Source organism: Euleptes europaea, chromosome 3 (assembly GCF_029931775.1).
Source record: "Euleptes europaea isolate rEulEur1 chromosome 3, rEulEur1.hap1, whole genome shotgun sequence".
NCBI classification, from domain to species: Eukaryota; Metazoa; Chordata; class Lepidosauria; order Squamata; family Sphaerodactylidae; genus Euleptes; species Euleptes europaea.
The window spans coordinates 46085240-46097351 of record NC_079314.1 but is presented as its reverse complement, the minus strand read 5'-3'; the positions used below and the strand labels follow the sequence as shown (position 1 = coordinate 46097351).

At 45.9% G+C, this 12112-nt stretch overlaps 1 protein-coding gene across 1 annotated transcript in view; it reads left to right on the top strand.

Moving 5' to 3' along the window:
• RELN (reelin) overlaps window positions 1-12112 on the top strand; it is a 362044-nt gene that overhangs the window by 329199 nt on the left and 20733 nt on the right. Inside the window, exons 48-54 of the mRNA XM_056847774.1 lie at window positions 1230-1407; window positions 2331-2524; window positions 3686-3942; window positions 4366-4520; window positions 6688-6902; window positions 9537-9714; window positions 11187-11362. Of these exons, the coding sequence (XP_056703752.1) occupies window positions 1230-1407; window positions 2331-2524; window positions 3686-3942; window positions 4366-4520; window positions 6688-6902; window positions 9537-9714; window positions 11187-11362 (1353 nt within the window). The remainder of the gene's footprint in view (window positions 1-1229; window positions 1408-2330; window positions 2525-3685; window positions 3943-4365; window positions 4521-6687; window positions 6903-9536; window positions 9715-11186; window positions 11363-12112) is intronic.

The window sequence follows — 12112 nt, the reverse complement described above, 5'->3', positions numbered from 1 at the left end:
ACTGTAACTTGCCCAAGGTCACCCAGCTGGCTTCGTTTGTAGGAGTGCGGAAACAAATCCAGTTCACCAGATTAGCCTCCACCGCTCATGTGGAGGAGTGGGGAATCAAACCCGGTTCTCCACCGCTCCAAACCACCACTCTTAACCACTGTGGGTGGTTGCCACTACAAGCCACTGCAAGCCAGCAGCCCTCACCCTGTGGGCGGTGGGTGGCAGCTGCAACTTGTGGCCTCTGTGCCTCGGAGCAGGCAAGGAAGGAAGGAAGGAAGGAATACACAGCCTGGACGAGCCTTGTGCCAGGTGGTGAAGGAGGCATATGTGGTCTAGCCAAGCTCCTTGCTGAGCAGGGAAGAAGGGTGGCCCGGCCAAGCCCCACATGGTGAATGAGACAGTCCAATCCACTCCTTCCTTTGGGGAGTGGATCTGGGGCATCCTTTTCCTGGGCCAGTTTTTTCCTCCCAGTTCTCCCAGTCTGTGCCAAGGGTACAATTTTGTAAAGTGACAGCCATTTTTCAGCACAAATCTGATGGAAGGAATACTCCTTGCATGGGGCTACTTTGGTGTGTGTACATCTCTTGCTCAGCAAAGGTAGAGGATAAAAGAAAACTGGGGAACTATCATGACTGGTAGAAAATGGAGTGGCAGGAAAATTAAAAGGGAGTCCAGCAGCACCTTAAAAACTAAAAACATTTTTTCCAGCATCACTTTTCATGAGTCAGAGCTGTCTTCATCACAGAAACACCAGAGAGAGTCAAGGGATCCCCCACAGCAACAGAGGTGGAAGAATGTCTGGGGATTAGGTCAGGGGAAGGATATGACTTTGCGGGGGTGGGGATTGGGAAAGCAGTAGCTCAAGGGGACTTGCTGAATACCACTAAGTGAGAGGATAAAGGAGTGAGACTCTCTCTGAGAACTACTGACTATCTTAAAACAATTTGCTTAGGCTTGATTTTGTTGCTTTCACTAGCTGTAGCTGTCTGAGTAGTAAAGTCAAATGCTACTGTATGGTTTCTGTTGGGTAAATAGAATGAAAGCCATTCGATGCTGCTCCTCCCATAATTTGTGGTTCCTGTTTAATGTAAAGAAAGAGAAAGCCATGTGACTTCTATAAACCTCTTTATCGATGGAAATGAGGGACTTGTGGTGCTACAGAAGGAACAGACCCCCCCTGCTGAGGAGGCTTATAGAATATCTCTCCCACAGAGTTCATTGTTTGCCTTTGCTTGCAGGTGTGATGAAAACTGGGGAGGGCTGTACTGTGATGAGCCCGAGGTAGCTCTCCCCACCCAACTGAAGGACAACTTCAACCGTGCACCAGCCAGCCAGAACTGGCTAACAGTCAACGGTGGGAAACTGAGCACTGTCTGTGGAGCTGTGGCTTCCGGGATGGCTCTCCATTTTAGTGGGGTTGGTATTTTGGTCTTACATCTGCTGTTCACTCCAGTTGTTGTAGGTTTTTTTTTTTTTAATAATTCTGACATGCAACCCAAATAAAACATTAGAAGGAAATAGAAAGCATAATCTTAGAAGTTCAAACACCTTGGAAGTAGAGGTTTTGTCCGTTCTAAAATCTAAAAGCCAATTTGGAACTTTGGTTTCCCTTAACTGTAGTTAAGCCCATAGTGAGCCCCGTGGCGCAGAGTGGTAAGCTGCAGTACTGCAGTCCAAGCTCTGCTCACGACCTGAGTTCAATCCCAATGGAAGTCGGTTTGAGGTAGCCGGCTTGAGGTTGACTCATCCTTCCATCCTTCCGAGGTCAGTAAAATGAGTACCCAGCTTGCTGGGGGTAAAGGGAAGATGACTGGCGAAGGCACTGGCAAACCACCCCGTAAACAAAGTCTGCCTAGTAAACGTCGGGATGTGACGTCACCCCATGGGTCAGGAATGACCCGGTGCTTGCACAGGGGACTGTTACCTTTTTTAACTGTAGTTAAGCCGCTGGGAGCTTTACCACCAACCATTTCTGCTAATGGAAATAGGGAGTGATTTTTGCTGACCCTTCCCTCCAGTTTGCCCCTCATGGTCTTCATGAGGTCCCCTCTACCCCCAGGGGTACAGCATTTTGAGGAGATCAGCAGGCTGCACTGAGAGGGGGAGGCAAGGGAGTCCCATTTTGCTAATGGAAGTTCATTCTGTTAGTGAAAATGATCAACAGGATCTAACCCGCTTCTCACTGACATAAAACTAGGATGTGCATGAGCCTCTCACTTCTCCCTCCTTTACCCCCCACCCCTTCTTCCTCAGAGAATCCCCACATACGCATGAGATTAATTAAACGAACAACAGGTATTATTTTCTCCTAATAATACTATTTTTCTTTCTTTCTCTAGGGATGCAGCCGATTGTTGGTTACAGTGGATTTAAACCTCACTAATGCAGAATTTATCCAGTTCTATTTTATGTATGGATGTCTGATTTCTCCCAACAGTCGTAACCAAGGAGTTCTCCTTGAGTACTCTGTGAATGGGGGCATTACCTGGACCAACTTAATGGAAATTTTTTATGACCAGTTCAGCAAACCTGGGTAATAAGTATATTCTTGTTGTTCTTACATATTCAGTCTTGACTATAAGTTTTTCTTACTTTACTTTGGAAGGCTTGGAGGGAAGTACTTCACTTCAGTAGGTTGGACAGCAGTTGGTAGGACACTAGGCCATGTATTGGTGTACAGCGCCAGTTTGCATAGAGGGGGAGTGAGCATGCCGTCCTCACTCCTATTGCAGTGAGCTGGCTCTACCCCTTTGTACACACATTCATCACAGGTAGGTACAACCCTGTTAGGAACATTCCTTCTCCTACTTGTCACTCTCCAGGGGTCCAGACTGAGGGATACCCTCCTGTCCCTCCACTAGGAGGCAGATTGAGACTTGATTGGGAGGCCCCACCCATATCCTCCCTACAGCCCATCTTTTCCTGCCTTCTCAGTGAATAGTTACAGGTTTTGTCTAGTTTGTTCCTCTGGTTAAGATGGTTGGCTGGCCAGTTTCTTGACAAGAAGAACATATAAACATTTCTTGTTCTTTTGGTGAAGAAGACTGAAGACTGAGCAGTTCAGATAGCATCACAGGCTAAGGAATTAGGGGAACCAAAACTCCTTTGTGCTGCATCTCTGCTCCCCTTCGCACCTTCTCTTCCTTGGGTGAGGAGAAAAGCATTTGTGGGGCGAGACTTTTAGCCTTGCCTCCTTAACCCAGATATTGGCTTTGTGCTCCTAGCAGGCTCTTTGGGGATAACCGATAAAACCTTATTATCATGCCAGTGTGAACTATAATAACAAACTGTATAGTTTGATTTTCATAAGAAAGCACTTTACATAAGAATAGGTATGTGAAAAATAAATTCTAAAGAATTTCAGTAGGGCCCAGGAACAACACATTTTTAAAAAATAGATTGGCTCTGCTGTATGGCGAAAGCTAATTCAGTATTAAATTCCTTGTCATGGTAACTTGGCAGATAAAATGTGTCCACAATGTGAATTGTCCTTATAGTTAATCATCATCACAGCAATGCACAGAACAATCATTTAACTCCATTATCTCTTTGAGCCCTGATGCAGAGAGTGGAGCAAATCATAGAAAATGAACAAGTTCTTATTTCAAATGCATTTCTTTTTTCGTTTCTGAAACTTAAATTTAGATTTTTTTAAAAAGGTTTCACATACCCTCTCTTAATTGCTGCTTTTTAGTTTTATGAACATTCTCCTTCCTCCCGATGCCAAAGAAGTCGGAACCCGTTTCCGCTGGTGGCAGCCCAAGCACGATGGTCTTGATCAGAATGACTGGGCTATCGACAACGTGCTGATATCAGGGTCAGCTGATCAGAGGACAGTGATGTTAGACACTTTCAGCAGCGCCCCACTGCCGCAACACGAACGCTCACCTGCGGATGCAGGACCTGTGGGGAGGATAGCTTTTGATATGTTCATGGAAGACCGGACTACAGGTAAGAGTCCATGCAGATGAGAACCTGATAAGTATGTCAGTCTGTCCCCAACCCCTGGTAACATTTCTCTGCCTGAATCGGTTGCAGGAAAAGCTTCACCTACAGAATTGCCTCAAGCTGTTTAAAGCATCTGCAGAATTGACTCCAATTCTTTAGAGCACAAGAGCACTGCCAAAAACTAAAACTAGACATGGCGGGGGGGGAGGGGAATGATTCTATTATAATGCAAACTTCTAAAAAATTGTACAAGCATAGTTAAAGGATTTTTGCTTTAGGATGAAATAATTATTTCATTATAATTCATTAATAATCTAGTAAAGGTTTAACAATCCTGTAAATGTCTCCAATCATTCACACAGCAGTTTTAATTCTCAAACATTTGCAATTTTTAAAAGTACTGATCAGAACGTTGTTTTCTTAAAGTGAACGAGCATTGGCTGTTCCATGACGACTGTTCGATTGAAAGGTTTTGTGATTCCCCTGATGGCGTCATGATGTGTGGTAGCCATGATGGCAGGGAAGTTTACGCTGTCACACATGATCTAACTCCGACGGAAAACTGGATTATGCAGTTCAAGGTACCAGATTTTATTTCTAAAGCTTATAGATGCACTTTTTAAACTACAGAACTGATAAACAGCTTTCTGAGGGTAGAAGATTGTGTGGGAAAGTCTGAATTTCAGTGCCCATGCTGCTCATTTTTTCTAAATGAAGTAGCTTCTGTAATTACTGGTGAACAAAAGAAGAGTTCTCTACCTTTAAGGAGTCTCAGAGTGGCTTACAATCACCTTCCCTTCCCCGCCACGCGACACCTCAGCTCTCATTATCACTGACATGTCTGAAGTGAATTTCAGTTTTTACATTCTCATGCTGTCTACCAATAATCTGAGAAGTTGCTGTATGTATTTATTCCATGTTGATGTCACCATTCTCCAAATCCCCAAATGACTTCACCCAGCAGTTTCATGTAGAGATTAAATAGCATAGGAGAAAATATTGAACCCTGAGGAACCTGATAGGATAACTCTCATGAGTAGAAATAGTATCACAAAGTACAAGTGTTCTCTTCTTAGGATCTATCCTGGAACTTACTACCACTTTGGGAAATCAAAATTGTGTGATGCTGATAACTTCTTATGTCTCGTCTATCAGTAGATTATCTTATAATATTTATTTTTTATTACTAGGGAGTTTGGTTGGATTCTCCCATTTCTTACAACATAATGAAACTCACTGATCACCGTTCAAAACCTAAGGAATCAGAATGTGTTGTTTATATATGTGTTTAGGAATGGCAGTAGGCTGCAGCAATACTCTACTAATGTTTAGTATTTCAACACAGCAAATGGAAGGAAACCCAGAAGATGAGCTAATAGAGAAATGTGAAAGAATCCATATTTAGCTTTCTACATTGAACTCCAGGAAGGCTAAAAAATATTATGGAGGAATTTGTCCTCTTCAGTAGTGAGGTCTTATTATCTGTGTCCTTTTAGAACACACCACTGCAGTGTTACGTTGAACAACATTGCATGTGCTCATTTTTTGAAATGTCTGAGATGGATGGTAGAAGCAGGCTCTTAAAAGGGCATGTCAGATTTTATCCAGTATACATCAAACTACATCTGCACAGGGCTTTCTTTTCAGATCAAGAGCCTCAGGCCCTGCAGCGTAGCCACCCACAGTTCTTCAATCTTAACCATTCCTTGGCCCAGTTGCACAGTAGATGTGGGCAAGATTTCGGGCTACTGTTCCTGCACAATCTTGTCTCCCACCATATTGCACCATTTTGTTGAGAGGAGGTTTCATAAGGGTTGTGTTTGTCACTGAAGTGGAGGTTTCCTTGTAGATGCACCTTTTGCAGTCACAGAACTGAAGCACAGGAACCCTGCGCACACCCAGCGTGGTATAGTGGTTATGAGTGGTGGACTCTAATCTGGTGAACCTGGTTGGTTTCCCCACTTCTACACATGAAGCCTGCTGGGTGACCTTGGGCTAGTCACAATTCTCGCCGAACTCTCTCAGCCCCACCTACCTCACAAGGTGTCTGTTGTAGAGAGAAGAAGGGAAGGGGACTGTAAGCTGGTTTGAGTCTCCTTTAAAAAAAAGGTAGAGAAAATTGGGGTATAAAAACCAACTCTTCTTCTTAGAAGCAAGTTTAAAAACTGGTGGGAGCTCCAAACACATAACTCCCAGAGCACATCTGTTTTGGTCTGAAAGGCAGCCTGATAAATTGATAAATCATCAATTTATTTATCAATATTGATAAATCATCAATTTATTTATCAATATTGATAAATCATCAATTTATTTGATAAATCATCAATTTATTTATTTATACCCTGCTTTTCTCCCCAATGAGGGGAGAAAAGCAGGGAATAAAAGCAGGGTATAAATCCCAGAGCACTTTATGTAATTCACCCCTCCTTCATTTTAGCTTTGCATCATCTGAGAGGCAAGCTAGACAGAGAGAAAGTGACTGACCAAAGATCACCCCTAGAGCTTTCTTAGCAGAGTGGGTTTCAAACTTGGGTCAGTCAAATCCTAGTCCAACACTCCAATGGCTACAACCGAGCTAGTTCTTAAACCTCGCCTTGTTGCCCTTCCATTGACTTGTGGTACAAACTTCCACTGGCCTTCCTGTGCCTCAGTTTCATTCTGAGAACAACAGTTGTTTTATAAATGTACATGTAATGACAGTGTTTTTGTTCTTGCTTGAAAAAAATAATCTACTTTTATGTACATTAGATTTCGGTTGGATGTAAAACTTCAGAAAAAATTGCCCAGAACCACGTCCATGTGCAGTATTCTACTGATTTTGGAGTAAGCTGGAGCTACCTAATCCCTCAGTGCTTACCTGCTGACCCTAAATGTTCTGGGGGTGTTTCCCAACCATCTGTCTTCTTTCCAACAAAAGGATGGAAAAGGGTAACTTACCCACTCCCTGAGAGCCTCATGGGAAAGTAAGTATAAAATGCCATCTGAGTTACTGATATTATTTTAAGCTCAAAGCAGCTTGAAGACTGTGTGGTAGGGCTGTCAATTCGGTTCGGTCCGAACTGAAAATCAACCGAATTTCCCCTGATTCGGTGATTTTCAGTTCGGACGTATCCGAACTCAAATCTGGCGGGCAACCGGGGGGGCCGAATTCAGCGAGTTCGGGAGTTCGCAAATAAATTCGGCCAATTCGGGCCCCCCTTCAGGGGAGCCCGCTGAAAGGCGCGGGCTGCCCTTTAAACTGATCTGCGCCTCCCAGCTGGGAGGCTCAGATCAGTTTAAAGGGCAGCCCGCCTCCCTTCAGCGGGCTCCCCTGAAGGGAGGCGGGCTGTAATTGAAACTCATCTGCGCCTCCCGGGCGGGAGGCGCAGATGAGTTTCAATGAAAACCCCCCCCTTCAGGGTAGCCCGCAGAAGGGAGGCGGGCTGTCATTGAAACTCATCTGCGCCTCCCGCCCGGGAGGCGCAGATGAGTTTCAATGACAGCCCCCCCCCTTCAGGGTAGCCCGCAGAAGGGAGGCGGGCTGTCATTGAAACTCATCTGCGCCTCCCGCCCGGGAGGCGCAGATGAGTTTCAATGACAGCCCCCCCCCTTCAGGGTAGCCCGCAGAAGGGAGGCGGGCTGTCATTGAAACTCATCTGCGCCTCCCGGGCGGGAGGCGCAGATGAGTTTCAATGACAGCCCCCCCCCCTTCAGGGTAGCCCGCAGAAGGGGGGCGGGCTGTCATTGAAACTCATCTGCGCCTCCCGGGCGGGAGGCGCAGATGAGTTTCAATGACAGCCCCCCCCCTTCAGGGTAGCCCGCAGAAGGGAGGCGGGCTGTCATTGAAACTCATCTGCGCCTCCCGCCCGGGAGGCGCAGATGAGTTTCAATGACAGCCCCCCCCTTCAGGGTAGCCCGCAGAAGGGAGGCGGGCTGTCATTGAAACTCATCTGCGCCTCCCGGGCGGGAGGCGCAGATGAGTTTCAATGACAGCCCCCCCCCTTCAGGGTAGCCCGCAGAAGGGAGGCGGGCTGTCATTGAAACTCATCTGCGCCTCCCGGGCGGGAGGCACAGATGAGTTTCAATGACAGCCCCCCCCTTCAGGGTAGCCCGCAGAAGGGAGGCGGGCTGTCATTGAAACTCATCTGCGCCTCCCGGGCGGGAGGCGCAGATGAGTTTCAATGACAGCCCCCCCCCTTCAGGGTAGCCCGCAGAAGGGAGGCGGGCTGTCATTGAAACTCATCTGCGCCTCCCAGCTGGGAGGCTCAGATGAGTTTAAAGGGCCCCCGCGCGCCTTCAGGGAATCCCTGAAGGCGCGCTTCGGCCGAATTTCCCCCCGAACTCCGGATCCCCCCGAATTACCGGGGATCCGAAGCGGGGGAGTTCGGACTTCGGCACGTACCGACCCCACAAGGGTCAAATTCGGCCGAATCCGAACTGTACCGAATTTTTTTTTTTTTGACAGCCCTACTGTGTGGCTTCCCACAGTAATAGTAGCACTAAACAGGAGACTGAGGGAACGTACTCCAAGGAAGAGATATTGACATATATAGGCCTTTTTGCCTTTGTCCTGCCACATGGTTTTGCCATGAATGCCAATGTGGTCATCCATTTGGAGAAGCCAAACTCCACACTAAGGGCAGTGCGTCTTGCATGTTGATTGTGGGTGATGCTGCGCCGGCATCAGCATATCCTGAGGTGAGGCGGCTGCTGAGGTCCAGGATTTCTGGCAGGGCCCAGTGCTGCTGATGCTCCTTGAACATTCACTTGCTAGCACTCCACTACCCTGCCTATTGCCACTAGGGAAAAGGCTGCAGGCAGCTGTGACCAAGGGCACTGAGAGGGCTCTTTAGCAGACAGTGGGGGGGACACATAAGCAGGTAGGAGGCATGTGGGTGGGAGGGAAGCAAGGCACAAGCAGGGAGGCTAGTGGTAGGCAGAAGATGGAGGAGGGGCTGGGAACTCTCTGCCCGGGCCTTCCCAAAACCTGGAACTGTCCTTGGATGGAAGGTTGTCTAGGAGTGCACTTGAAGAAGTATGATCTCAAAAGGTCTGCGCTCTGGCTTTATACTAATTCCAGGTTCTACTAACTCCAGAGGGGTAGCCAATTTAGTATGTTGCAGCAAAACTAAACATGACATTGTTCCGGCATGGACTTCCATGGACTAGAGCCCACTCCTTCAGAGGCAATGAAGAAGTCTTTGCATCGAAAGGAGAAGGTTCTAGTCCTCAAAAGCTCATGCTGGAAGTACAATTTATTTGTATTTAAGGTATCACAAGAGTCTTCTTTATTTTGGTTTTATTATATATCGCTAATGCTAGTCCCCAAAACAAGACTGAGCAACTCCTCACGGGACCCCAGCGTGAGACTGTTTGGCATTCATATGAATCAGCCATCAATTCCTCATTTTTATAGCATGTTAGTATAAAAAAGTTAAATCAGCTATCATTTTATCACTGTTGCGGCAATGTGTGTAAAAATATCATGTTCAGTATTAATCTGCCAAGCTTGAGTTACAGTGGTTCATATTATTTTACTGTTTTTCGGTGAGTCAACTTAAAGTATCTTGAAGTATCTTGTACCATACCATTCTCTCTGTCTCCTTTTGTTAACACAGTTCAGTTCGGTTTAGATTCTATCAGAAGTATTCTGACATGCAGTGGGCGATTGACAATTTCTATCTGGGACCTGGCTGTGTAGATAACTGCAGAGGCCATGGAGACTGTCTGAAAGAACAGTGCATCTGTGACCCGGGTTTCTCTGGTCCAAATTGCTACTTGACTCATACTTTGAAGGTAAACAAAATAGATTTTGGTGTGGACTATACATGGAGAAGGATGTGATTTTTAAACAACCTAGATACTAGACACCTGTGGTAGATTGATTTAGGCATACATAACGCAGATAGAGAAAACAAGAATTTAAAGATATTCTACAATCAAAACCTTTGGGAAGAGTTAACTGATCTCCAAACACCATGGAAATTGTAAGTTAAGCTTAACATCCACGCCCTCTAGGCAGGAAACACATTCTACAGACTTACGTATTATGGTTGCGTACAGATAAGACACGACCATGTTAGCCTTGGTCTCTCAGCTAAACTTTAGGCTTGAGGGATTTGTCCAGGTGGGAATTCAGCAAATGCAGCTTTCCCAAACACTTGCCACAAACACACCAAGTGCCTGCTGGCCTGGCCTTCTCTGAACATCGCAGTAAGACCACCAAAGTCCCAGAAGTGGAGCAAGAAGCGCAGGGTGAGCCAGGGCCACCACATCATGCTGCTGCCACTGTGGAGCATGCAGCACTCAGTCCTCCTGGGCAGCCAGTGCAGGAGCACTGGGAATGCCACCCAAAAGAGGTTGTGTGCTGCTACCATTGTGGCAGCAGAGCACCCTGTGTGCTGTCAGCCGTGCCTTGGAGACAGGGCGGACCATGCCCACAGGACTGATGTCCTAGCAGAAATGGAGCAGCCAGCAAGAGTTGCCTATCAATTGTTTTATTTCTGCCCTCAATGGCCCACTGAAGAATTGCACTGAAATAGCCAATACTTCAAAATGAAACCACAATAGAACCTTCTTTGTCCTATAACTGACTGAATGCTCAACTGATTTTTCACCTAATGAAGCAGGCAAAGTCTGAGCAATAAGCCTGAGTTTCCGATCCAATTTAAACAACAAAATAAATAAATGTTAAAGATAAGTTTACTGTGCAGAACCAACATTTGTAAAATTGCAAGGTGAACATATTTCTTGCAAACCGCTCTGATTCAACAATTTCTTAGTGGGTTTTAAAAAAAACAAAACAAAATTGGCCTAGATCTTGTGGATAGAATTTTTAGCCATTATAATGGTAGGGTACTTAGCTACGCTCCTGCTTCTCTTCCAGTATGATCATTTAAAGCATTTGTGTTGGATCCTGCCAGCTTTTCCATTGGCAAAAGAGGGTGTAGGGGAACCCACTGGATCCTTGTTAAAGGCTATGCTAGGGATCACAGGACAATAAGCAACATAGGACAGGTCTGCAATGAGAAGAGAAAAAATTGCCCTTCTTCCCCTCTTATTCTAGCAGCAAAGCTGGTAGAATCAAATCTTTTGAATCAGTTTTTTTTCCATTCTGCAAACAGGATTATATTACTCCAAGAATATATGCCACATGTTTTTTTTAAAAGGATTGTTTTTGAAAAATCACATTTTCCTAAGCGTTTTTAAAGCAGCAGAAAAGCTCTAGGGTAACCCATGGTTTCTCGAATGTTGCAATCCTTTAACAGACTTTCCTGAAGGAGCGCTTTGACAATGAAGAAATCAGACCGGATCTGTGGATGTCTCTGGAAGGTGGTACCGCTTGCATGGAATGCGGGATCCTAGCGGAGGACACAGCTCTGTATTTTGGAGGACCAACTGTGAGACAGGCAATCACCCAGGACTTGGACCTGCGGGGTGCAAAGTATGTCAGATTACTTCACAGTCTTGAGCTAAGGCACTTCAGCCAAGATTGTTTTTAAGTAATGAGAGAGGTACAGTCCTGATGAAAACAGAAAGTGGCCTTTCACCCTTAGGCCTGGGGGTTGGAGCCTGAGGAGGGAAGGGTTTGGGGAAGGGAGCGAGCTCCGGGGTAGGTGGGGTCTAATGCTATAGAGTCAACCTTTCAAAGCAGCCATTTTCTCCAGGGGAACCAATCTCTGTAGTCTGGAGATCAGTTGTAATTCCAGAAGATCCTCAGTCCCCACCAGGAGATTGGTAGTCCTACTTAGGTCACCTATTCAGAGTCAACTCAGGAAGGAAGGCAACACCTTACTGGATGGTGGAAGCCCAACTTACAGCATCTTCAGAAGAAAGCAGACCTTGGCAAGCTTGTAGGCTCTATTGATAATTTCTCTCTGTCCCCAGACCCCTTTTAAAGGCTTCCTAGCATAACCATTTATTGGGAAACAGTGGGAGGTATTCCTAAAATCTTTTCCCTCCTCATCCTCCTGACACGCCCCCCCCCCCCCCGCTAAATTTAAGTCAGACTAAAAAAGTGTGGGAATTGATCGTTGCAGACCCCTCCTGCCCTCAGTCACACCTGCCCATCTCCATTTTTTTAAAAGCCTCCTAACACCTGTTGAAACAAAACAGATGTCCAGTGGCATCTTAAAGATAACAACATTTATTCCATTATGAGCTTTCTTGAGACAAGAGTTCACTTCTTCAGATA